This window comes from Glandiceps talaboti, chromosome 14, assembly GCF_964340395.1.
Source record: "Glandiceps talaboti chromosome 14, keGlaTala1.1, whole genome shotgun sequence".
NCBI classification, from domain to species: domain Eukaryota; kingdom Metazoa; phylum Hemichordata; class Enteropneusta; family Spengelidae; genus Glandiceps; species Glandiceps talaboti.
Genome location: NC_135562.1, coordinates 16,695,933 through 16,722,976, shown reverse-complemented (window position 1 = coordinate 16,722,976; position 27,044 = coordinate 16,695,933). Strand labels below are relative to the sequence as shown.

Below are 27,044 nucleotides of genomic sequence, written 5' to 3'. Positions count from 1 at the left end.
CCATCGTCGTGCACAAATAATAATTGTTTTTCTTCAAATAATTGAAACAATAGCACGTAGACAGTGGATATTTTGAAAGATATTTAATGGCAGCCCTAGACCCACTGCACTGGTTAGTTTAGGATCTCTCCCTTGTCTTTCGTACACATGTACCTTGCCCCATTTTTGAGAACTTACATGCAGGTCCCTCTGCGGATTTCTGCATTTTGTCACATCTAGAATTTCTAGACGTGGACGTGTTTTCTTCAGCCAAATGACTTTAAAAGCCTTGGGCAATGACAGTAGAGTTCGTAAGGACATAAATGTATTAGGAGAGAATAAGAGCGACTGTCGTATTTTGTTTTTCTCAGTCTTGCAAGACCAGTTTCGATCCAGTCGGGTAACCAAAGGGTTCCGACGGCTACCGAGCTCACGTATTGAGCCACGCGTAAAGTTTAGGTTCTGACCCATCGCCATCCTCGGGATATCACAGACTGAGACAGGTCTGATGTTTATCGACATTCCATTCGTGATTTATCGTGTCACACACTCTTAGAACTTTCGTTTTTTTTTCTTTGCAAGCTTATACTGTATGCTGCTAGTAAATCATTCAAAGGAAGGAACGTAATTTCTTTTGCCTGTGTGACAACATGAATGGTGACGATTCTTTTATGACCGTTTTCAAGAGTTTTGTATTTGCAGATCTTTGAATGTGCAAGAAACTTTTGAAAGCCGACGACATTCCTTTAATCGGATTGCAACAAAGGGGAACGAACTATATATCTTAGAGTGGTGTGAGACTACATACAATCCTTTATAAATTGTTTTACATATGAGCGAATCAACCTCACATAATATCACAAGTTGAGTACCCCTCTCTGTCCTTGACTTTGATGAATAACCTTGACCTTTTGCACAGAAACCATCAATTATGTATACTATGTATGAACAGATGCTTCTGTACGAATGTTACTTTAAGCAAAAGACTCGTAATGGGTCACTGCAGTTTCACAAAAAAATTACCAGGCAAGCAGGGGGCCATTCCAAGGCCACTGTGTTATCAATTCAACCTGCCTTTTGTTATCGGGGTTGAAATGTTTGTGTCGAACTGGGAGTGGAGTGAGACCACAAACAAAACTATTCATCTTTTTTTTTCATTACGAGGACGCCATGGTAAACAGCTGTCAAGTGTGAATAACTCTTGTTCTTCCAGTGATTGTTTGACAAAAAAAAAATGAACCGACCCCTTTTTATCTGAAAACAGTAATATATGTAGCTCATGGAACACAATAAAAATCAGTTTAAAAATAGTACATGCAATTCAAACATTGAAAATTGCGTGCATAGTGTTTGTTCACGAAAGTAGTCTCATATCGTTTAACCTGCAATGGAAGCCAGTTGAGCTAAAACAAATCGTGTGTCAAATCTTGTAGTTTGACTTCACAAAAAATCGTATCAACATTGCTACATTTTATCATCTGACACAACAGAATTGATGTATAATTGTTACATTTGAACCCATTAGCACGTCTGAAAAGTACAAGTTGTTACATTTTACAAGGGTATATTTCACACTCTCTATACCTGCATGTATTGTATACATGTATATGGTTTGGTGTCGATATGGAAGGATAGTGGCAACTCACGTGAAAAACTATAGCTATGTGGGTAAGATTTTTGTAGCGCTAGACAATGAAAAAAAGCAAAAATTCTGTTGAGCCTTGTGACGTTTTTTTTTTATAGGCCATGGCCAACTGGCTTCAATTGTAATATTTATTGCAATTTGAAAATGAATATACCTCTCAGTAATTAGCATTATTATTGCGATCGTTAAAAAAATTTAACACAATTTTAACGATTCCAATATTGTAAATTTATAGATACCTCTACTGGTATATTAATGAACTTATGTACTTTCACGTCCGCTCTTTGCCCGTGTCCTCATTTGCACGTTTTTAGAATTTGAACTTTAATGACGCGGACTTTTAAATAATAAATGGGGCCATGTTGTAGTAAACACGTACATTAATCATGTGTACTGACCTAGAGTAGAGAAAGTCGTTATGTTGCAACTACACTACAAAAGAAACGAATAAACGTTGAAGTTATTATTCGTAAGTATCATGCCTGGCCAACATTTGACCCATCTCAATGTTGTATACATTTGAACATTTGAAATACAGATTGATGTTTTTTTTCTTGTATGTTTTGTGTAAAACCTTTCATCGCTGTCCCGAAATATTTTCATCATTTGGCCTTGACCGAGTCCATGGTAGTGTCATTTATAACAATTATATCTATACATAATCGTTCTAAATCGGATTGCACACTTACAATACCATGCGGTGTGAGTGAAAGTCGTATAAACATGGCGGGTGTGTCCATTCACGACTGCGTTGTGTGATACTGATGACCGGGTCAGCTGTAGTACCAACAATAAACCTGGCTTCTATGGCATCATCTTATACCCCTGCTTTGATATTTCCACAAAAGGCCGAGAGATTTATATACATTACTTGTTAGGTAAAAGCCGTGTTGTTATGACCCATTTGAAGAAAATGTCACCGACATGTTGTTTAACGATACCCCGTTTGCCATTTTGAGAAAAAGGTAGCTGTCGCTAACAAACAGGCTTATACTAGTATGATTATATTCATTTGACTTCAATGTGGTCTATACTTTTGAAGAAATTGCATCATTTCTTTTATATATGTATACACTCGTAGATTACTAAATATTTCGTCGAACGAGCCTGTAAATTTCTGACGGCAAGTAATTATATTTTGAAATTTGATTTTGGCACGACAATTGAGTTGACGACAGAAGGAAATCAACAAGTGGTTGACATTTCCATTTGCGTTGAATTTGCTTTTAGACTTATCCCCGATTGGACTGCTTCTGAAAACAGAAAGGTCAAATTGTTGATCAAATATGTGATATTTGTCACAAAAGTATGCCAGGATTGTATTTTTTTTTTTACATTTTAATGGTATCCTTTCACGCGTGTGCACGTTTCCTTTGTGGCGATGTCGCATTGAAGTGTTTACTACGATCTCAACAGACTGGACTAAACCGGTCATGTATGATGCAGACATAGTGATGCACAAATTGAAGTTTGCCTTCGGGCGGGCATGAACAAAAAATCAGTACCTTGCCAAAAAATAGAGGTACTAAAATATAATCATCACCAACCTCAAAAAATTGTTAAAAACCGTAGAAAGGTTTGAATTAGTTAATTATTTTCGCGAGACTTTAAGGTTAGATTTCGAGCAATTCGTGAATAGTGTTGAAATAGATGACCTTGTGAAAACAAATATGGTGAAAGAGAAAATGACGTCCAGTCGACTAATTGAGTCGCCATGACATCAGTAGATGGCCAGATCGTTAATTGTGATGAACTTCATAGGAATGTTACCCTATTCAACTAGACAGAATAGTCCTGTATTCAAGAAAGAATGAACACAGTGTAGGTAGGTGCAATAAAAGAAGCCCTCTTGGGTTAGAAACTATACAGTTACGTCACGTAAAAAAGTAGGCGCTATTTACTCAGTTGTCACCGTTGAATTGAAAGCGAAATTAGTCATGCATTTGGTTCAACAATGATAACCCACTGGTCTATTGTAACTCGAAATATCCCAACCTTTATTCATGCATTACGTAACATCAATGAAACCAAAATCTTGCACCAGTATTTTACATACTATACTGTGTACACCCTCTCAGCACAGAAGACGGTAGGTAAACAAGATTGTCCAAGGAGGGGGGTTCAAATTTCAGAAACGCCAAAATATCCATGAGCCACACTGATGGCGTTAACATACATCGCCAAAAATCGCATTTGTTGACAGTTGGTGACCTTAATACGAATCTGGGCCGAATTTGCATATATACAGTAAATAGATAAAGGTTGACACAATTTCTCGTCTTTATTTACTCCTTTGGTAACGTGCATATGACGGTTTTTCGAAGAAAAAAAAGAAAAGACTAAAATGCTCTACTCGAGCTCGTAATCATTAAAATACACCCTCCCTCTATTTTCTTTTATCTTCCAGAAAACCTTAATTTCTAATTGTAGAAGAATGTCGGATACTAATTACGACAGCTTTTGTCATGTAATTAGTCATGTTGTTATTTGACGTTGAATCATCTTGACATATTTGTTAGTTTGAAACCGAATCATCTTTTCAATAGATTATCCCCCTCCCCATCAATTGACATTACAGTATAAAACATGTAACAAATTATTGAGGTGATTAATTTAGAATAATTATATCACAAAGTTGGTTTGGTCAAATATTGTGTATTTTCTATCCCCAACATTGAATAGACACAACAAAACATCTCAGTTACTACAAGGTATGACCAAGATGGCGGCTTGGTTATATTTGATGTCAACATTACTGATAAATAAAATAATTTCAATAAATTTCAATAAACTGCTCAAGAAAATCTATCCGCAGTCATAAGCTTATACAATGGACTGCGCATTGGCCCTAACAATAAATATGGTTGAAAATTTTGATTAAAAAAAATTGGTTTCAAAGATGGTGTTATCTGTAAAATATTCAATCTTGCCAAATTGCGATTTCGAAGACTGGCCATGTTTATCATGACAATTGGGATGGTTTTTCATGAGCAAACTTGTAGAAAGTTTGTTCAGTTTAATTAGGCCACACAGATCTGTAAAAACTGTATACATGTGGTAATGTAGTTTAAATGTGAATTTAGCTGAATTGCCTTATTGTCCTCATCTGCATAGATTATGGAACGATGGCGATTATGGTTCTATAAATCTTTTTTTTTTTAAAAAGAAACCCGTAAATTACACGTGCGTCGGTCCACTCCCCTGACCAGGTACGACCACCATATCGTATGACACCCACAAAGTGACTGCTACAGCTGACAAGTTCTATTCTCTAGAGAACAACCTTACGATGCTCAGCGTTTGTTCGAGCAAAAGTGTCAGGGTGAATTATGTCTTGGTTAATGAGCAAGTAAAATGAATACCGTGACAAACAACGCCAACCCATTGTGTGTATCTCCATACCACATGTCAACCGACATAAATTAATCAAAAAGTTCATTGAAAGAACCTATGTGGTAGGCGGGACGACTCATTGTGAGCGGTGATCTCATACGTGACGAGAGAAATTTTAGTTACTTTTCATAATCCACGGAGTTATTCTAAGAGAGTAAATACACAGGTGTAAAAAGGTAGAAAAAAAAGTTGCTGACATTAATATCAACTTACCCATATGACCGTCTTGTGTCTCTGGTAAAACGTCTTGTCCCCGGACTCCTGAGGGAAATGAAGAAAAGTCACACATGAGTAAACAAACAACAACACATATATATGACATGTTGGGGGATATATGAGACAAGGTTTGGGATATATGAGAAAAATGCAAACGAAAATTAGCCACGCGGAAAAGTAATCCTGCTGAGTAGGTATTCAACACCAACGCTATTTTCGAGTTTACAGTACTGAAGTCGACACTTTAGAAAGAACCTAGTTGGCCGAACTGAACCTAAGTTTGTTTTGAAAATGTGTCAGCACCAAGTTCCAATAGACATCTGAATTATACCATGCACCCTCAAGAAAGTTGAAAATCTATCCCTCGTAGTGTATTATTAAACTTCTTATTTTTGTTTTTAATTTTGTCCTTGATTTATCCCCACAGCTTTGGAATACATTAATCATTGTAATTGCCGTTCACAGTTCACCCAATTATGCTAATTTTGAATTTCGAAAAACCTGATATTGTATCTTGCGATTAACAAATAGTTATATGGAGGAGTGACACAATAACATGACAACCATATCAAGCTTATACTCTCACCCCTAAAATGTCAGAGCTAAATTTTCAAAGGAAATTATAAGAGTTCTTAGCGAAAAACTGTATATTGAGTGGGTTATGTATTGCACATTACACCACTATATTTATATTGGTGAGCTTACACTAAAGTCTTACAGGCACTGTCACTGACTGTGACATGTTACAATCACTGAAAACAGAAAGAATCCGATGTTAAGTACTCCTACAAATGACGCCGCTTTCTAAAAAGTAAACAGTGGTTGAAAGCAAAATTGCCTTTAATGTTTAAGACAAGATATCCTATTAATATTGATTGGTCGATTCAAAAACAACCACCTGCTAAAATTTGTAAAATGTCTACGAATATTGTGTTCTCTCCAGTCAGTGTATATTCTCAGACCACCTGTGTTGTAACTGCATGTATACATAGCCCTCAGTCTTGCTGTATTTAAAATATCATCAACTCGGGCCACGAAGAGAACTGGGGTGTTTAAATACATTTTCTGACCATACAAACAAGGAAAAAGTGTTGACAGTGACCACGACAAATGTCTGGGCGCCAGTATATATATAAAGAATAGCTGATAACTAGCTTTTATGTGTCTGTTTTCCATCACCGACAGCTGTTTTACTTCGGACTAAATTTAACAGTGTGGAAAGTGTGTCACAAGGTTGAAAGGATAACAACGATAAAAAAACAGCCATGTCGTTACGTCTATTGAAAAGTGAATAAGCCTAGCAGCAGTGCACCCTTCTTATAAATACAAACTTAACAATTTAAAGAGAAAATATTCGCGATTCACTACATATGTGAGGTTAAGCCAAATATAAGGGTATACTTTTGTTACTAAAACCAGCAAAGCTATCATTATGTACGACATGTCACCAAACCCCTTGAATGTTGTTTGATTGTTACAAAACAATTGCCATGCGACAGATCATGTTTCAGTCCATAGAAAAAAAAATTAAATAAAAAAAATGTCAACAGACTGATATTATGATTCAAATAAAATGTACTCATAACAATGGTGTATTTATGTCGATTAGTCATCGAAAAATGTACATATTAATCATTACAATGCAACCATAATAATTAATTATAGAGCATATGCTAATGTAAACCATTGATACACATCAATTTCATTTTAAAGGCCATGTATATATCTAATTAAAATTCCACATGCTAAGTCCATAGCAATGAATATTGACCATAATGGGGTCAACGCTGTCTTTCATTTCTCTAATATCAGAAAACATATCCACAATTATTTTGGATTAAATACTTATCAGTTTTATACGCCTACAGCCTTCATTTTTAATACTAATAACCAATGACATATGATAAACGTAGGCCACTGAGTTTAATATATGTTATTGATATATTCGATTGTCACGCGAGAAAACATATTTATAAGAAAAATTGAAAAGGAATGCTGATAGTCTAGGTAAAAACCATTATAACATAAAAACGAACTTCGGGATAACGAAAATTATAAACTAAAAATGTCCACCGTAGGACAACGTAACCCCTTCAAATGTTTATAGCATCCAAAACTCTTCTTTTTTGGTTTTTATACGAATTAAAATGTACAATGTGGGTTCTCCATTGTTTTCTTCAAAATATTAAATTTATTATTTATTAAAACTTTGATTCAATATTTGCTTGTGGTTAAGGCAATGTTTTCATAATACATCGAAGTGGAATACAGTCAAATAAACTATGGAATATACTTCCATGTATGTACTCACATTGTGTGGCACTTGTTTGTGGACACACTGGTATTGAATTTCACTCGATAATATACATATTGAAATGTTGTAAAAAAGACAACAAATGATACTAAACACTTTATGAATGGAGAACTAACAAATATGGAAGCCACTAATGACGACAAATATGCGTGGAATCCGAACCCACATTGGAAAAAAAAGGAGTTGAATAAAGGCGCGTGTCTAGTAAAACTGCTACTTGTTTCCCCATGCCCATCAAAAGTTAAAGGTATCAACTTCTGTTGTTCAAACTCTCCTCGTCAGTCACATCAAATACAAAGAATGCGTAAAAAAACACCATGGCAACTATTCAACTTCACAATTTTAACTTTCCCCTTCCCTCTTTATGAAATTGACCTTGGAAATCTAAATGCGAAGTTCACACAGAATGAACCTGGTCGTTTTGCATGCATGGCTGACCATAACTGACCTAGAGTACTAGTAAATCTAAAACTCGACAATTTTTTTTTTTAGATGTGTTCAAAATCACCTACAAGGTCATAGTCATATTTGTGAAAATTCACATACCCTGTACTAACACATTTAGCTGACTAACAAACGGTGACACAAACAAACAATGCATCTAATTAGCATATTGTTTACCAGCAGGTTTTTCAGAACAAGGCCTTTATCACTAGGTGTAGACTAAACTAATCAAATCTGATCAGTTCGTTAAAAACACACGGTTGTTTACGTGCATTTTAGAAGGATAAATTGGGTTTAAAAGTTTAAAATCTGACAATAGGAGCCCCAGGACTGAACTTTCAATAAACCCGTAACTTCAAACAGCCACCGCCCATAATTCAAATGTGAAACATGAAAATGGGTGTAGTCAGTCCACTGGCAAAACGAACTACACAGTACTTTGTTCTGCAAGCATATATATATGTATAACGCCATCTTTTGCCATGAGCACTCGTAGATTTAGTGTGGCAATTTAGGAAAAAATGACTTTCTTTTTTAACAGTCGAGGTCAACAGTTTTCGGATGTAACAGGTTGACGAAATGTCTGTTGCGATAGCGATTCATGACCACTCTCCTTTTTATCAACTTCTTTATTAGTGGGCTGATCTTGACAAAAGAAAGGTTGCTCTAAAAAAGACTATGCTAACAGTAACACAAGGAATTAAATTACTTCTTTAAAACCAATTGTACTCTTTAGCCAACTTTGCATATTTGAGAACAGTAGCGGAGATGCCTCCCCCGGAAATTTGGTGTCCAATATGCAAATGAATTGGACTTTTGAACGGTGAAAGTATGCATACTGTTACAACGGTTATTTGAATTGATCAGTGGTTTATTCGAATGCTATTCGCTCCTACATCATTGCCGTAACTGATCAGAATGTCGCGTCACCTTTACAGCAGGTAAAATCGAAAGTTTGTAACTGGTTGTGAAAAATCGCCGTCATTCCCGGCTGTGTGGGAGTTATTTTTCTTTTCTGTTCGTTAGCAATTCATTGAGGCAAACAATATGCATTCTTTTTATCCTTTCACATTCTTACATAACGAAATCAATGCAAATGAAATGGAGAGGCCTTATTTAACTTGACCTGTGTAGTTTTCTAAATAACTACGGGAATGAACTTCATCGAGAAAACTAAATTCAAAACTGAAAAATGCCCCTCCTTTGAGATAGAAATTGAACTCGACAAACAACTCACGGGTTTAACTGTAGTTGAAGTGGCGGTGTCGCCCTTTCCAACTTCGTGGATTTTAACATCCTCAACATCCGCCTGTAAAGAAAAAAAGATGATATTGTGTTTGTTAAATGGTGTTTTCATATGATCGTCTTTGTAAAATTGACCCTTCTCACCCACAACTCATTCATACCCATCCCAGATCGCATGGTAGCTTCGCTACAATCGAATGCCAACAACAGACGAGTAATTACCCTACGCACAATTCAGTACGGAAGGTAGATAAATTTAGCCGTACCCCTCCCTTCAGTGTTGGTAATATTGCATAGACGACAAAAATGAGCGTTCGTAAATATCACCCTCGGTAATGTTGAAATTGTCTTTTTCGGTGGCAGTTTTTATTTGAACGCGTACACACTCTGAAATCGAGAGCGTCGTTTGCCAGGTCCAGTGTTTTCGAAATAAATGCAACCGTGTTCATTCGTACCGTACCTGGACTGGTACGTGTTTGTTTTACCTACACAGAAACGACGCACTTTCACTTGATACTGCGTAATACTAACAAGATGACGCCATAACTTTTAAGATGGTTTTTACTTACCATTTTGAACTGTTCAGGAACTCCTTGGCGTCCGTTTCTGTGGAGGAATAAACGCAAAGGTGTACTGGTTGCAAAGCGTTCCCGCTGTCAGGCCAAATTAAAGCGAACCCACGCCTGCATAAATGTTTAGCTGATTGGTAGTCTTTTGTATTTGTAGTTAACAATAGAAATGAGCTATGTGTATAGGTGCATTGTGGGTAAAATAACCGGTCAGAGGTCAACCGATTCAGGTCAGTTACTTTCTGATTGTGCTGGGATGGCTTTCTTAAATGGAGGTGGCTTTTAGTCACGGGGTTCGAAAATTTGCCTTATAATGGAAGTCATACACAACAGCAAACGGCCAGCCTGTTCAAACACGTGGAGTGGGGCAAAGCGGCGCTGTCTCGGAGACGAACGGACGGTACGGTTAGAATTTTCCTTTGCATATGTACTTCGTGGATATACGATGTATGTACCCCGTTTTGGAAGTTGAACTTGAGTTTGTGATATTTCTTATTGTTGACCTGTATACAACAATACCTGGACCGTGTTTTACTATATACATACATTGGGATAGGTTCAAGGATATGTCCCTTTTCCCACTCTTTATTTCACCCACTTGTCTCGTCTATGCACCGAATGCAGCACCTAGGGAATCCTTAGACCAACGCTAACACAGCAAGAATCAATGATAATATATGGCTGCTAATCCCACATGGCATTGTCGCCACTCAGATCGATCAATTTTACGACGGCTCCCTTGAGACGCCGGACACTAGTTTTCTAAGCGTCAGTTGATATTTCAAATCTCCGGTATGTAGACACTGTCGTTGCGAAAGCAGTCTCCATTTCCCGGTGACAAAGTTCACGACCACTCGGTATATCATATTTCACGATGTTATATGTATTACTTTCACCAAAACACATGGACTTAAGAAATGTTAGCCCTACATGCCAGAACAGCGGATGTACTAGTACTTATTCCCGAAAACCTCAAAATAAGATACAGATACAAGTGTGAAGCATCGCGGTACAAGGTCACGACATGGGGGGGGGGGGGGAGTGGGGGTTATATATCTCAAATGAAAGGAAGTGATATTATGACCTGTATAGGTTGTTCACAATTTTGATCATTTAGTCTTGAAAACACGCGTAGTCGAACAAAAAACAAAGTCATAAAAAATAGCTAGTTGCCTCACTTGTTTGTTGGTGGAGGGGCTATATGGTCTGAGCATGGAAAAACACTGTATCTCAGTGTGAAGCCCCTATGTGTATCATCTTGTTATTTACATGATTGGTGTTAATTGCATTAACTCTAATCGGAGGATTTTCATACACAGGGGAGCAGTTAGTAAGCATTAGGTCACGATGGCGACGTAGGAAACTGAAATTGTCACACGACCAGTGAAAGTAAATATAGCGGTTTACAACGGCCTAAAAAACTGATTGATCAGCTGGTTGTTGTTCATTCGAACAACAAGTTTGATTTTGTTTCTAAAATATTGAACAAATTCTAGTCGTGACCCGTTATCTTTACATTCTACCCCGTGTCTTGTTCTCCTCTTTCTATTCCCCCCCCTTCCTTCTCATTCCCCCCCCTCCTTTCAAGAAAATGTTTTGATGGAAGAGTCGTTATCAATATCTTGATTTGAAATTCATCGTATGAATGTGGAATGGCATGCACACAAATTTAATCATACACTATGTAGCTGGTAAATGATGCTACAACCAACGAAAAAACTCTGGTGCGTTTGTTTGTTTGTTTGTTTGTTTGTTTGTTTGTTTGCTTGCTTGCTTGCTTGGGGCATTAAGTAGGAGTGAGACAAATTTTATTGCGAAGACATACAATGTAATTAGTGTAGGTAACTTATCAATGTATAAACACCACATGAGTCCCAGATCCCGTGACTCTGTTTACAGCCGAGTGATTGAACGTTACACATTGTATAAAGACGGCGTCCGACTGTTATTGCTATCACACACAATTAAGAATATACTTGTCTGTGCTGCTATATTATAACTTCCACATATATAAAACAAACTGATAAAATCATCACCTGAACCTACACCAGAGGCACCCACTGTTGTCTTTGTAAAGATCGTGTATGCCTTTGCCTGAAATCTTTCTTTGGCTCACTTCATTCAAGCAAACGCACTGGTGTTTTTTCTCGGGTTGTTTTATTTTTTGTCTTTTAAATTTGTGAGGATGTTAAATATGCTCGAGGACGAAAGAGTTGTCATTTTTAATAATGTGGATTTATTTATTTATTTATCTATTTATTTATTTATTTAGCAAGAATGACAACAAGTTACACACAATTACTGTCATCCCAATTGTTATTTACAATTGACAATTACACAAGACATATATAAAATATATAATCATCAGCGACAAATCAGAGAACAGATTAAAAGTTGGTAAATAAAAAATTCAAATCAACGGAACTACCTCACACTGCGGTCCTGCAATTGTAACACGAAGTCAACATTTGCTGTCAGGTACAAAGATGTGCATATATATATACTGGTACCCGTGTCATATCTTTGGTGTTGAGTCCAAGCCAAGATTGTTTAGGTCTTACAAAACGGGCAACTGGTGGCTGTCTTCATACATTGATTTATGCAAAACGTGCAACTGGTGACTTCAAAGTCCTAAGTGGGTCTGTGTACATCGTCGCAAACCGTACAGCCTCTTTTACGGCACCGTCAAAAACGCGTCTCGTTATTTCGAAGTTCGCGGAAGAAATAATAGCTGTTGTTTGCGAGAATGGTCTATTTAGTAAATGGTACTTTATTAACGAAGTGTGTGATGGGGTCGTAAAATGTACAGTAGTGACTTTTATTTGCCTACGAAAAGTCGACATCACGTGACTGACAAATGTTTGATATTATACACCCGATACATCCACAGGCCGTGGGTTTACTGTAGCACACAGAATATGGAAAATTAGTCGCTTTCAGTGGCAGCAATTGATTGTAATTGGGCCTGGGGAGAACACTGGCTACTCAGGAATTAGTTGAGGAAGTTATACCGTGATTGGGTCGTTGTGTCGATGCCCTGTACCCGAGGGGCACAACAAGTGGTCGCGTGATAACGTCGACATTAATTGTGAAAGACACTTTTCGAATGTGTACCATTGTTTTATCATTACCATAGAAAATTCGATGACGTGAATTTATTTACTTTTTTACTTTCTTAGGTTGTGTTTTCCTGTATAAACCCAGAAAACGTAACCAATGGTTTCACCTTGGAGAACAGTACACAAACGAACGATCATCATGAACAACACCGCAGCTTCATTTGGATTGACGAAAATAGACTCGCTGTTTGTGAAAATACCAGAACAGAAAGTCTCCGTCACATGTGTGGAATGGGAATTCAACATTTGGTGACATTATCACGAGATTACGACGTCAATTACGAACTTCTCAACTGTATGCAATGGCATCTACTGGATATGACGAATGTTGAAGCGCCCTCTCTTGATAAGATATTGACATTTCTCAGGATAGTTGATGATGTAAACGCAAGGGATGAAGTAAGTCACGCGACCCTGTTTGACGGGAAAAGAGTAATTTTATAACTTGACAGAAATAACAAATTGAATGTAGGAAGAGAATGTATTTGTTTAACTTGTATTTTTTTGTAGCAATATATATATATATATATATATATATATATATATATATATATATATATATATGTATATTTATGTAAGTGTCTCACTGGAGAGAACAGTGCTCAATGCAATATTAGATAGCAGAGCATTATAGACTTAATCCAAGGAATATAAGTCGTTACTCAAAGTTTCACGCTCCTAATGCTCCAGAAACCCGAAACTCCAAGTAACGACTCATAACATCCTTATTCCTGGATTAAGTATGCATATATACATATTGATCGAAGTAGGTGAAAAAAATACCAAATACCTTATGATGGATGCCACAGTGTTCTTTAAATTCTTGATATTTGCATCGCTGTTATGCAAATATTCTTTCAAATATCAGGGTGCAAGATTGTACACCATATCAATGTATCGACAACTACAAATTTGGCAATATGGCTGACTAACTCATGTTCCACTGTTGAATGAACTTTCTTATAGAAGTGAATAAACATCTTAGTGTGGCCACAAATGTGCCTAGCAACTTAGGCAGGCCATTTCCATATAGCAACAGCAAAATAATGCTATACATTGTAAAGATAATTGGAAAGGATGAACACAACCTCCTAGCAACAATGACGACATCCATAGCAATAGCGAAATATCAGTGTCCTCGAGTTTTGAAATCCTTGAAACGAGGATGATGATGACGTCATTTCCCCTGAGATTCTTTGCTGTGAAATGGCGGATTTCAATTTAGCTCAACATACCTATGTAACTAACTTCGAAGTCCCAAAACTTTAATACGTTCGATTTTATTTGAAAAATTCCCACATACATATCAAATAAAGCCCCCTAGTTGAATGATTGAAAGTCATACACATATTTGGATGGACTTCCCCATTTAAGATAACAATAGATAATCAAGAGAAAACACAGCGAAGTTATGTTACATTACTGGCGATATTTTTATTTACTTGACGTTCCATCACAATATTTTACATTGTACTGATATAAAAAAAACAGAACAGTGCGAAAATAACTATATTGATATGTTTGTTTATCTCCTGCAGGCCGTAGCTGTACTCGGTGAACTTGGATGTGGGTGTATCGACGTTTTGGTAGCCTGTTTTATCGTCAAAACGTTGAAACAATCTGCCGACAATGCAATACGTATGGCTAGAGAATGGAGACCAGGGTGTGTCAAAACCATGGAACAAGAATACTCCGTCCAAACATTTTATCATTTTGTGAACTCAGGGTGGACGTAAAAAAACTCAGTGTGACAAAAATCTCATAATATCGTGAACTACTGTCCCATTTACGGCAACGTTATAATATGCACTGTCTTGCGACTCTCGGACTACGTGCTTGCAAGAAAGACATCATTACAGAATATTACGATCCATTATTATTTCAGTTATGCAAATCCTCAGATAGGGTAGTGTACACTTACATCAACAATTAAAAGCGTGTTTTGATATTATCACCATATATTAAAACATACAAAATGCAATCGTTACATTTTTGCCAAACTTACCGGCCAAATTAATTTTGCACCAGAAACAGATCTTGACACGTCTGTCGACGACTCTGGTCACATTTTATAAGGCTTTTTCGAAAACATTGTATTTTCATCGGATATATTTGAAAAGGAAACTTCAAGAATCTACAGCAAAATATTTTCGTTTTTATTCTATATTTCAACTTGAAACAAATGCATTCATGTCATTTAATATTATTATGTATAGATAGCGAATTACTACAGCGATTCTGTCTGTTTGCCTCAATGTGTCGACAATTCGTATAACTATATTTTGATGAATGTCTGTTTGTAACTTTTTACATAAATTTCAGACAGATTTAAAATGGTTTATTCTGTTGAACTTGATAGATCGACGAAATATGATCACATTGTTATTATAAAACTTTATTACGGATACATAGTCCAGGGAAGAACAAAACCACACCACAAACAGCTTAAATATTGCACAACATCAAAATACAAACAGTTAAAACATTACAAAAAGTATTTTTACACTTTTATACACATTGCTTGAAATTTTGACTTTGGTTCAATACGATTCGTCTGGAATATTTCACCGAGAGCCTTTACACTGCCATTGCTGACGATCGTTTTATTATAGAAATTGTCGTCGTACGAAGTTACACACGTGACGTCGACCAGAATTACAATGTATTACAATTGTATCAATGCATGAATCACCTTTGATTATTGTTTCAGTACATATATTTATGAAATACTTGTATGATATCAAAACTGATGAAATATTTACATAATCTCGTAAAATCTCGTATCACAGAGTGTATTCATATCATCAATGCCAGAAATTGTAAAGCTATGCAACACTGTCAGAAAACAACAACATATCTTGAGCATTTTCCAATGTAGCTAGAAAATAACCTCAGACTTTTCAAATGCCACATTTTTCTTTTTTTTACTTGTTGGTGTACAGTTTGTAATAAATCTTGAAATACAATGCATTATGCATAATAACGTGTATTCTTTGAGTAATTTGTTCACTGAGCTGCATGGTAATTTTCATGGCGAGATATACATAATTTGTGTACTATATATAATACGCCGTATACAGATTTGTGTGCATACGTATACATTTTTGTGTGAATACGTATACATTTTTGTGTGAATACGTATACATTTTTGTGGATATGTAGCGAGACGTGTACATATTTGTATGAATACGTATACATATGTGTGTAGTTAGACGTATACAATATTTGTGTGAATACGCATAGTTTTTGTGTACTAGTAGACGTATACATATGTGTGAACACGTATACATTTGTGTGTAGTTAGACGAATACATATTTATGTGAATACGTATACATTTTTTGTGTAGTTAGACGAATACATATTTGTGTGAATACGTACACATTTTTTGTGTAGTTAGACGAATACATATTTGTGTGAATACGTATACATTTTTTGTGTAGTTACACCATTTCGTACAGGGTTTATGGATAGACGTATACATTATTGTTTGAACACGTATACATTTTTGTGTACTTTAATAATAGTTAACATAACGTCACAGCAGCTTGATATGATGTTTAACGTTTTTAAAGAAAAACAACTGATCTGAGCAAGTTGAAAGTCTTTTAAAAACGTCTACTCTAGGCTTTGGAATACGACCAATACTGGTATTTATGATGGCAAGTGAAGGAAGTGGTGACAATGTCCACTCGTTAACTTACTTTCTCACACAGTTCTCTTTCAATATCAAATACATACTTGCTTGTCGGTACTAAGTAATCTCAGTGTTCAGACCATTTTACGGCACTGTACATTAGATTCACAACGTTGTTAGTTAGAAGAGTGTCGTTCAGTTTGTCTCTACCTTAGACTACTAGAGAGAATTGTCTGCTCTCAACCGAACAAGTCAACGCAGATTTTCCCAGAGCCCTCCCCGCCAGCTTCCTCATGTATGAACGTACTGAACCCCTGAGGGGCGGCCATCACCTGACTTTATGGACGATAAGTTGATAACACTTAAAGGCCAGGGATTCTATCCCAAGTTCTTGCATCAATGTACATTAATGCTATCATGAATTCAAAGTTATAAGGACTACACAGGGCCATTCTTTGATATGGATTAGAGTTTTTTTTCTATAGCTTTAAATTTGCCAGACAATCAACTCTTTTCCCGTCAAAATTTTAACTGTGGGCTTTCAAAGAACAACCCAGGACCTGAAGAGTATACATAATTTTTCTATACTTGCGACATGACTGACATGTCCCTCAAATGAAATGAAATCAAATTAAATTAAATTAAATTAAATTAAATTAAATTAAATTAAATTAAATTAAATTAAATTAAATTAAATTAAATTAAATTAAATTAAATTAAATTAAATTAAATTAAATTAAATTAAATTAAATCAATCAAAACAAATCAAATCAAGTCATGTTATATTTACAACGCTACTTTTAAATTCATTGCAATTAATTGTGTGAAATTGGGGTGAAGTGCGAAAATCACAAAATCATATCAAATTCTAAACTATTAGGCCCTGCATACGTACACTACTAGTCTATTCTACGAAAATAAAACACGGTATAGCAATTGATGCTATTTAACTTACGTTCTCACGTGTTGCACAACGTCTATGGAATCACAGACAAGTAACACATTGACATTGTCTGTAATGGAATACACTGCCGTTAGAAATACGACAACTAACGCATTAAAAAAATATCTATTCTCTAGAGCACTGTAGCTGTTAGCTGTAAACTGAGTGCCCATGAACTATACATCGTGGAGGAAACTGGCGCTGAAGAATGGACAAAATGTCTTTATCTAAATAAAGAGTGAATAATATACAGCTTAAGGACAGAAAACTAGCCAGGGAAAGAAGGATTCTTTTTATATCACCACAAAAATCAATCAGTTAATTGATCAATATCACACTAAGTTATATTTAAGCTCAAAAATTAATCATTCAATATAATCAATCAATTAATCAATAAATCGATATATCGATTACATGCCTGCTTTCCTATGTACATACAGCGTGAATGACGTCTCTAGACTCCATATCAAAATTTTAGGTCAGCCAGTGTTGTAGCAAAGGATAAATTGCATAGGAGACGATGTATGTGGTATAACTGAAACATAGACTTTATTAATCAAAGCCCTGAGTTCGGCCTCACGACCTCACTCCAATGCCAGAGCCAGGAGCGTTACTAAACGCTCCACGGTCAAAATCCAAGTCGCTCAAAATGCGGACGCTATGGTTGTTACAATAATTAAATCACAATAAGTCACACATAGGATATGAGCTTCATAAGATAACAATAGGTTATGCATAATTATGAGCGTCATAGAAATGAAAGAAAGAACACTAAACTTTGACTTGAATGACATCTCCAGACACACATTAGTACCTATTGTCTTGACACCCATGCCAGCTACTGCAATAAAAGATATTCATTTCTCTAACTAGGTGTTTGGCGACATGTATAAACAGTGTCATATCTGTACTCAAACATAAAGTAACTACGAATTCATGACAGACGTATGAGATGACACCTATTGTCTTGACCCCTACGTGAACTATTGCAGTAAAAAGTGTTCAGCGATGCGACCAAACACAGTACAATTAGACATTCATGGTATTGTTCTTTCTCCTCCAAGGTTTGTCCCAAGGAGGAGGTATAAGGGGGGGGGGGGGAGACACCTCCATGCTTGTCTCAAGTCGTATAAATAAACAATACGACCACTGTGATGTGATCGATTTAACAACGCTTGATCAATATACTATATATAGAAAACAAAATAACAGATCAAGACTCAATTAAATTCTTCCGTTTGATATAAGATATTCTAACACATGGATACTACTGATTCCCACATTAAATCACTTTCACTAGGCAACCCCGGCCACCACCAGGCCCGCATCAATTAGACTCGCATGCCTAGTCTAGAGTGTATCGTTGCTATGCGACACCGAATCCAACTGGGAGATGGCCACCAGCGCCGCAAAGAAAATACAGAAAATATATGTATTCCTCTGCTCTGGCTTCAATTCTTCACAGGGAAGGAACACGTGTATAATTTATTGTTTTGTTCATAATACACAAACAAAGTACTGAAATAAGCAAAAAAAGTGAACAACCAAGAAAATATATCGGAACACACACAAGCTTATAAGTATATACGACTAACCATTAAATATCCCGTATGTAACGGCTTTTAGAACTCCTTCGTATGTAAAATGTGCACTGTCTTTTTTCATCAAAAACTAATAATGATATATTCATTAATTATATATAATAGTAAGTTGGTCATTTGGTCATCATTAGTGGTCAATATTATCTGGAGGTAGTGTAGTGACAAGTTTAATTCTTGAGCGAACGCTTGGTTTTGAATTCGAATGTCACCATTTTAAAACGGACGTAACTAGAGTATCATTTTCCAATCAGACAACCACAATATATTCACTGAAAATGGTTAAAATACCAATAATTAGACATTGTACATGTTGATCAGTGGTCGATATTATCCATACGCAGTAAAAAAAACAGTTTGATATGAGATATCGTGATCGCCGTTGGGGGCGCTAATGTTTAGGGGAGGACCCAAAAATAACTTGAATTTGATTTGATTTATCGTATATACACCTACAGAAATAAGTTTATCTGCATTTTCCAAAAAAAGGTCCAATTGCAGCTTATGTTTACTCGAGCAAACACGTCTGTCTGTCTGTCTGTCCATGAAAGTGGGTCAACGGTACTTCCATGGTCTGTTTGTTTGTTTGTTTGTGTGTGTGTGTGTTCTCGTAAACACAACTGACTGAGCTTGAGGCCTGTGAGCAAATTTGCAATAACTTACAATACAGGTACAGCTGTTTGGAACAGTCGACATGCCAATGTATTTGATGGATGACCTTTTTTACAAGTACGCATGCGTCATGCACTTTATTGACCTATTTGTGCCGGTGCCGTAGGATTCTGTAACTATCTGCGTATTTTGACATTTTGGATAATAAAACTGATTCATTTTACATCTTGCCGTATTTTGAGGTGTTCTTTTAGACGATTTACGAGGTAAGTTGTCGGTACATTCTCCTATAGCAAGATAGAAGTTTAGTAAACTTGGTTACTTGCGATTGAACATGGCCTTGCAAGTTGGCTGTGAGCTGTAGTGCTGTACTTGAATTGAAATGTGTTGGAGAGAGACTACCCATGGCTTTGAATCTGAAGATGTTCTTATCCATGCCATATCTTGAGTAACACTACATTCCTTTCTAAAATTTTGATTACAATTTGTACCACCAACAGCTGTATCACTCCAAACATTGGACCATTAACATAAACTGACTGTCACTTCCTCACTTTCAGACTGGCGTTATGGAGTGTGTCTTTAAAATTCCTGTGATAGTCAAGCACGATCACACTTAGTCCTGCTAGCTTGCAGACGGTGCACGCGTTTGGCGAAGGGACAACTTACTCCGTATGCAAACAGGACTAGATCACACTAACTAATCAACAGTGTTAATAAATAATTGGATATTGCTAGCTGTTCGTATTGACCACTTGATTAAAAAACCAACGGATAGATCTCATTTAACTAGTTACGTTGACCTGGATTTGTTACAAGTATTTATCTCATACTGTAAATGGTTTGGAATGCTACAATGTAGGTCGTTCAGCCTGGGAGACATCATCCTAAATGTGTCAATTTTTAAAGGGGAACACCACCCCAGGAAATACAGGTATTTTCATAAACTTCGGTTTCATGATTTCACATCACATAACTTTTGCTGAGTTGCTAGAAAACATCAAACTGGAAGTGTGGTTTGTATTGTTTTTTCAGCAGAACACTACTGCTTCATGGGTCTTAGCGGACATGAATATTAATAAGATGCACACTGAATATTCATGTTGTGTATTTCCTTCAGATAAATAGTCATGAGTGACATCCCCTATAATATGATATCCCATACATTCTCCATACAAGTAACATTATTTTACCATTTCCAGGAAAATGGAACCTGGAAATTTTTCCTGGGTTGATGATGGCAAAGTAGCAGGTCTCGCCTTCCCATCACGCCAAGAACATTTACTGTTCCTGCACCAACAGGGTATCAAACACTTAGTGTCTTTAACCCAGAGGAACCCAGCAATGGATCCAAACATTGAATGGCATCCTATCAAAATGCCGGACTTTACAGCACCCTCTATTGAGCAAATCAATGAATTTCTAAAGATTGTGGAAGATTCAAATGCTAAGGGAGAGGTAAGAGTGGCACGATTTAATTGATTTCTCATTCATGAACAGAATGACCTTACATTGCATGAATCTGACATGTAAAAATACTGTCCTCTATGGCCGGATTTGAAAAACCCAAAGCATCAACATTTCAGGTAATTTTCAAGTTTTTGTTTTTTAAAAAAAAGTTTACTGTATAACACAGATAGATTTCCAATTGAAGAACATACTTGTTAATCCTCTTTTCATCCAACTTGTAGTTTTTTGTGAACAAACAAATCTCCTCCCCCCCCTCCCCCCACCCCCACTCAGTAGAAAGGGGAATTATGTTTCTGACATTTTCCATACCATTACAGGCTGTAGCAGTTCACTGTATGCATGGCAACGGAAGAACTGGTACAATGATAGCATGCTACTTGATCAAAACCAGGAAAATATCCGGACAAGAAGCTATAGACCTAACCAGGAAGATCCGACCTGGTGCCATTGAAGTACGGGAACAAGAAGTGGCTATCATCCAATTTTATCAATATGCCAAGTCAAACTTTCTAATATGAGAAAAATCACTCTGAAACATTTATTTATTTAGATGTGAAGATTTAGGGAAGGAAGCAGAAGTAAGCAAAAGTCTTTCAAGTTTATAGAAAACTGCACTTTTTTAAATGAATTTTATTCAATCCATAATATTTATAATTTGCCAGTAATGTCTGTGCTCAACTTGTATATCCCTAGAGATATCTTTTTCTTTTTTTTTGGTGAAAGTATTTTTGTTGACATATTTCTATTTATTATCTTTGATACAGCTAAAATGATGTTGGCTTGGTGTTTCACTCATGTGACAATGACATTTATTACACATCCTCAGGCAACTTCTAATGCAAAAGCAAACAATTACACAGGGGCTGTGCACAGTGGGGATGTACAAGTAGTCAAAGTTGATAATGTTGATTATCAGTTAGAAAATAAACAATTGCAGCCATTAAAATCATCAAGTCCATGTGTATTGTTTTCATTAGAAGCCTGTTTTTACTGCACTGTGAAAGAATAGCAATGCTTATCAGTGTTCAATGTGATTGGGTAAAGGATCCTGCTGTTTGTTGTATCTCTGTTATTGTTAGTCTTTAGTTGAAATATGTCTAGCTCTGTGTCAAACACGTAATGTCGCATGAGTGAAACACCAAGCCAACATCATTTTACCTATATCTGATAATAGACCATTTGCAAAAAGATAATTTGTACATTGTCATGTGATACCTTTGTAAGCTTCACAGATTCTCTCAGGGGATTGTCACTCAGACTTCTGCGGTCGTGGGGAATTGGGTCAATAAGAATCATGAGACTCGTGTCCAATCGATATGACAAAATAATTTCAATTTGAATAAATAGTATCGATTATAATTCCAATTTGCTTTCAATAAATAAACATAAATCACAACCTAATTCGTCTATAATAAGGAAAACTTGAATCACAATCCTAATGCAAGTTAACAGTTCATTGCAATATATGGTTCAAGTTTGAACATAGTCTTTCAAATATGATGGTTTGCTTACAGTTCAAGTTGCATTTGTTTTCCTGGTTGGTATGTTAATTTTATATCATACTGCTGTAGTTTAAGCAGCATTCTCTGTAAACTCTTAGGTGTATGATCATGTAGTGGTTTCTTCATGATTGCTTCCAATGGTTTGTGGTCAGACTGCACTGTAACAGGTCGGCCATAGGTGTATTGATGGAATCTTTCTAATCTGTATACAACTGCTAGTACTCCTTTTCTATCTGTGCATAAGGAGTCTCGGTGTCTGTGAGTGCTCGACTGGCACATGCAACAGGTCGACCATTCTGTGTCAGTGGGGTGCACCAAGTCCTGTATCAGAGGCATCAGCTTGTAGTGTCAGCTCCTCCTTCTGGTCGTACATACTTTAATACTGGCTGTGATGTGATAAGCTGCTTCATTTCATCAATTGCTCAATCATGGATTTCCAACCAACACCACTCGTTGTCTTTGAAGATCACATTTCTTAGTGGATAACAAATATCACACTTAGCTTCGGCAGAAATTTGCTGAGATAAATAACATCTCCGATGAATCTCTGCACGTTGTTGGCATTTGTTAGCTTGGGCATCTCGATGATGGCTTGTACTTTTGTTGGATCTGGTTTTAGACCTTGATCAGTGTGACATGGTGTCCGTGAAATGGAACTTTCTTTAATTTCAGTTTCACCTTATCTTTGTTGAGTTGCAGGTTTCGCCCTTGACATCTTTTCATTAGTGCTCGTAGTCGTTTGTCATGATTCGCTATTGCTTCCTCCATAGTATTGCCTTCTCCATACACTTGGATGTCATCAACAATTTAACGTACACCTCGTAAACCTACAACTGCTTGGTCTTGTGGGCGTTTAAACTCTTCTAGTGCTGTGGAGATTCCAAATGGCATTCGTAACCAACGAAATCTTCTGAATGGGGTGTTGAATGTAGTCAAATAGGAACTTCCTTTGTCCAATGCTACAATCCAGAATCCATTCTTGGCATCGACTACACTGAACACTTTTGCTTTACCCAGTTCTGGCAGAACATCATCTATGGTTGTCATCGGGTTATGGCTTCTCTTTGTGCTGTTTTTAAAATTCTTGGGTCGATGCAGATTCTCAGTTTCCCAGGTTTTACAACAGTCACTCGACTTGACTGTTACTGATGCTTTGTGGTGTTTTGTGGGCCACCATACACAGCTATTCTCTTGCTGTGTCCATCCTTTTCAGAACTTCGGACCAATTGTAAAATCATTTTACTCACTCAATCTGGTGTAGTTTGTCCGTTTTCTTGTATCTCACTTGATTCACACTGTTGATCTTGACAACTTGATTTCTCTTACTGTATTGATGTCTTTTGACACTCTTCCAAATGGAACTGTAAGGCTGCGTTGATTGATGCACTCTAACTCAACTTAAAGTTCACGATGAAAGTTCTCACTGACTTTCTCGGTCTCTGGGTCTAGTCTCAGTTTCTTGGGATTCGTTGATCCTTTGGCCAAGTTCATCATGTGACCAAACAAAGCATTTATAATATCTCAGGGTTATGATAGGGCTAACAATGACAAGAACAATAAATACAGACATTATCAATTGCAGTAGGGTAAAGCCAAAGGCAATTTCTGACTACAGAGTAAATGTTTGATGTTATTGGCTATATACATGTACATGGAAATATGCAAATTGTAAACTGTACATGGAAATATGCAAATTGTAAACTGTACATTGAAATATGCAAATTGTAGACTGTACATTGAAATATGCAAATTGTAGACTGTACATTGAAATATGCAAATTGTAGACTGTACATTGAAATATGCAAATTGTAGACTGTACATTGAAATATGCAAATTGTAGACTGTACATTGAAATATGCAAATTGTAGACTGTACATTGACATGGAACAAGCCAATCCAGCTTGACTAAGTGCCTTTTTTTCTCTATTGGTATAATTACATATATTATTCCCCCAATATTTTTCTTTGTTCAGCCAAGGAAAATACTCGTGACCTAAGGGTTTTGTCACTACGAGTTGTTATATGAGTAGTGACATGGCCCCTTAGGTCACTTGTATTTTCTGTGGCTGAATAAAGAAAATACAGATGAATATTTAAATATCGAATTACTGTATACCATTATACAAATAAATGTTTGAGTTTTAATTGTATATGAAATGACCTGAATCACGCTTATCATTATCATTATTGTTTATTTTTATTTTTTTAAAGAAAATTTGCTGTTTCTGAAAAACAAATGCAAGGATAGAAACCCAATGACTTGTGAGTGCCCACATGAGTCATCAGAGTATTAATGCTTGTGAATGTGAGGTTTTCTGCTGCACTCTCTCTTTGTCTGTCTATCTCTCTTCTCTCTCTCTCTCTCTCTCTCTCTCTCTCTCTCTCTCTCTCAAATAGTGAAAGCATGCACACAGAGAACACCAAGAACACTCATTCAAATACGGTTTTACCCCAAGTACACCACACACTGTCACTCACATATCATATGGTGGTAGTGTTAATGGTACGCTATGTAGTACTTGTACATTGTATTTTAGCATCATTGTTATTTGCCGTACTTTTAGTAAGACAGAATTTCTGCTGGTAGTACAAATATTTCTACTTTCAATTGTCCAAAAAAAATATTTTTTAAATTTTTTATCTTGTGTACTAAAGTACAATCAATTATCCATTGTGATACAGCTATTCAGAATATAAGCTATGAATAAAATAAAAAAGACTTACCCTGGAGGTATTACCATTTTATAGTCGTTCAAAATCCATTATTAATTCAAATCATCTTTACAAATATTTCGTCTCATATTTACTGTTCAAACATTGTAAACTTCGATGTTAACATTTATCAATTGGTTTTTGTCTTTTGTCTGTCCATGGAAACACTCGTTGTAATTGAACAATTTCCTTTGGGGGTCCCCTCTAAACCGATAGTACTACCCCTGGCGATGCTGGCGAGACGTCAGCGAAAATTTGGGATTTGTTTTCAAGAATTTTTTTTTCACTATGTGTAGAAATTTTCATTACTAAGTGTGAACCCAGAGTCCGTGAACATTCATTCTCACGATAGTCAGTAACTTTTTATTTTGTTAATAATAAATTAAGCCTTCATGTTATGTTATACTGCCCTCAACGATGTGATCTTTCTGAAAGATTGATGTGTGAGGGCGCCCTAACAATCTAGACTCTGAAATGTAGAATGTACTGTAAACATAGACATTTTCACTCCTAGAAAATTTTGCAATTGTGTCGTCTTTTACTATATAGTTCTGAAAGACTAATTTTTACTAATTACTAGACTGGTACACTGTTCATGTACAACGAGGCATCTTAGTCACTACTTATTTTTGCATTTTTGTTTTCTAGCGAAAATAGCAACAAAAAAAAATCTCGCGAAAATTTCCAGATTTACAGTATATCTGTACTGGGTTAGTGACCTTTGACCCCACAATAAGTGAGGCAGTGTTTTCCTGTATTCAAGTTGAATGCTATTGCCCTTGTGATCAATTTGTTATTACAATATATTCAAGTCTGTGTGGAGTTCTGATATTTACCACCATTTTTGCCAAAGATTCTGCACTGTCAAAATTAATTGTAAAATTAAAAACACAATTTTAGCTAAAAAGTAGAATGCTGACATCAGTGTGTTTACATGATAACATTTCAATTGTATACATACATACATACACACTGGCAGATCTTAATGAAGCTAACCACTTCTTTACTCAGTGATGTGTGTGGAGTGTGGGAACAGTCACCTAGCTGTGAAAATGCATGTTTGTATGACGGGGTAGGATGGGGGAACAGCCACATAGCTGTGAAAATGCAGGTTTGTATGACGGGGTAGGATGGGGTGGGGGAACAGCCACATAGCTGTGAAAATGCAGGTTCGTATGGTGGGGTGGGGTGGGGGTCAGTTACCTAGCTATGAAATGCCATGCATGTTTGTGTAATGGGGTTGAGAGGGGTGAAGTGGGGATTAGGGAGGAGTGAATGATTGTGTCTGTCTGTGTGTGTGTGTGTGTGTGTGTGTGCATCTACACATTGATAATTAATACTCTTTCATATTGGATATATATGCAATAATGGCACAGTTATGATTTGGTACAGGACAACAGACCATATTTTAGATTCTTCAGCTCAAAAACCAAACCAAACAAAACACCCCATTTTAGACGAAGGGGCTGGAAAACACACTCCAAAGGGTGGCACATATTATACACAGTCAAATATTGGGAGTAGCAGCCATGGGGGCACAATATGTGTGTAATGTGCAATGTGTGCAGTGGTACAGTGTATATGTTGGCACAGTGTACCTATTGGTAAATGTATGTATTGGTGCAATGTGTGTTGGAGTTCACGTTTA

General features: G+C 36.4%; 2 protein-coding genes across 3 annotated transcripts in view; one reads left to right on the top strand and one right to left on the bottom strand.

Annotated features, from left to right (window-relative positions):
• Positions 1–9,942, bottom strand: part of LOC144445535 (venom phosphodiesterase 2-like) — a 34,628-nt gene extending 24,686 nt beyond the window's left edge. For both annotated transcript variants that reach the window (XM_078135122.1, XM_078135123.1), the window contains exons 1-3: positions 9,806–9,942; positions 9,229–9,300; positions 5,231–5,278 (exon numbers count right to left, since the gene is read on the bottom strand). In XM_078135122.1, the coding sequence (XP_077991248.1) occupies positions 5,231–5,278; positions 9,229–9,300; positions 9,806–9,808 (123 nt within the window). In that variant the 5' untranslated portion in view covers positions 9,809–9,942. The remainder of the gene's footprint in view (positions 1–5,230; positions 5,279–9,228; positions 9,301–9,805) is intronic.
• A 10,976-nt stretch (positions 9,943–20,918) lies between these two features.
• LOC144445341 (dual specificity protein phosphatase 23-like) lies at positions 20,919–21,700 on the top strand. Its single transcript, XM_078134880.1, has 2 exons — positions 20,919–21,170; positions 21,500–21,700. The coding sequence occupies exons 1-2, from the start codon at positions 20,919–20,921 to the stop codon at positions 21,698–21,700; spliced, it is 453 nt and encodes a 150-aa protein (XP_077991006.1).
• Positions 21,701–27,044: the final 5,344 nt, after the last annotated feature.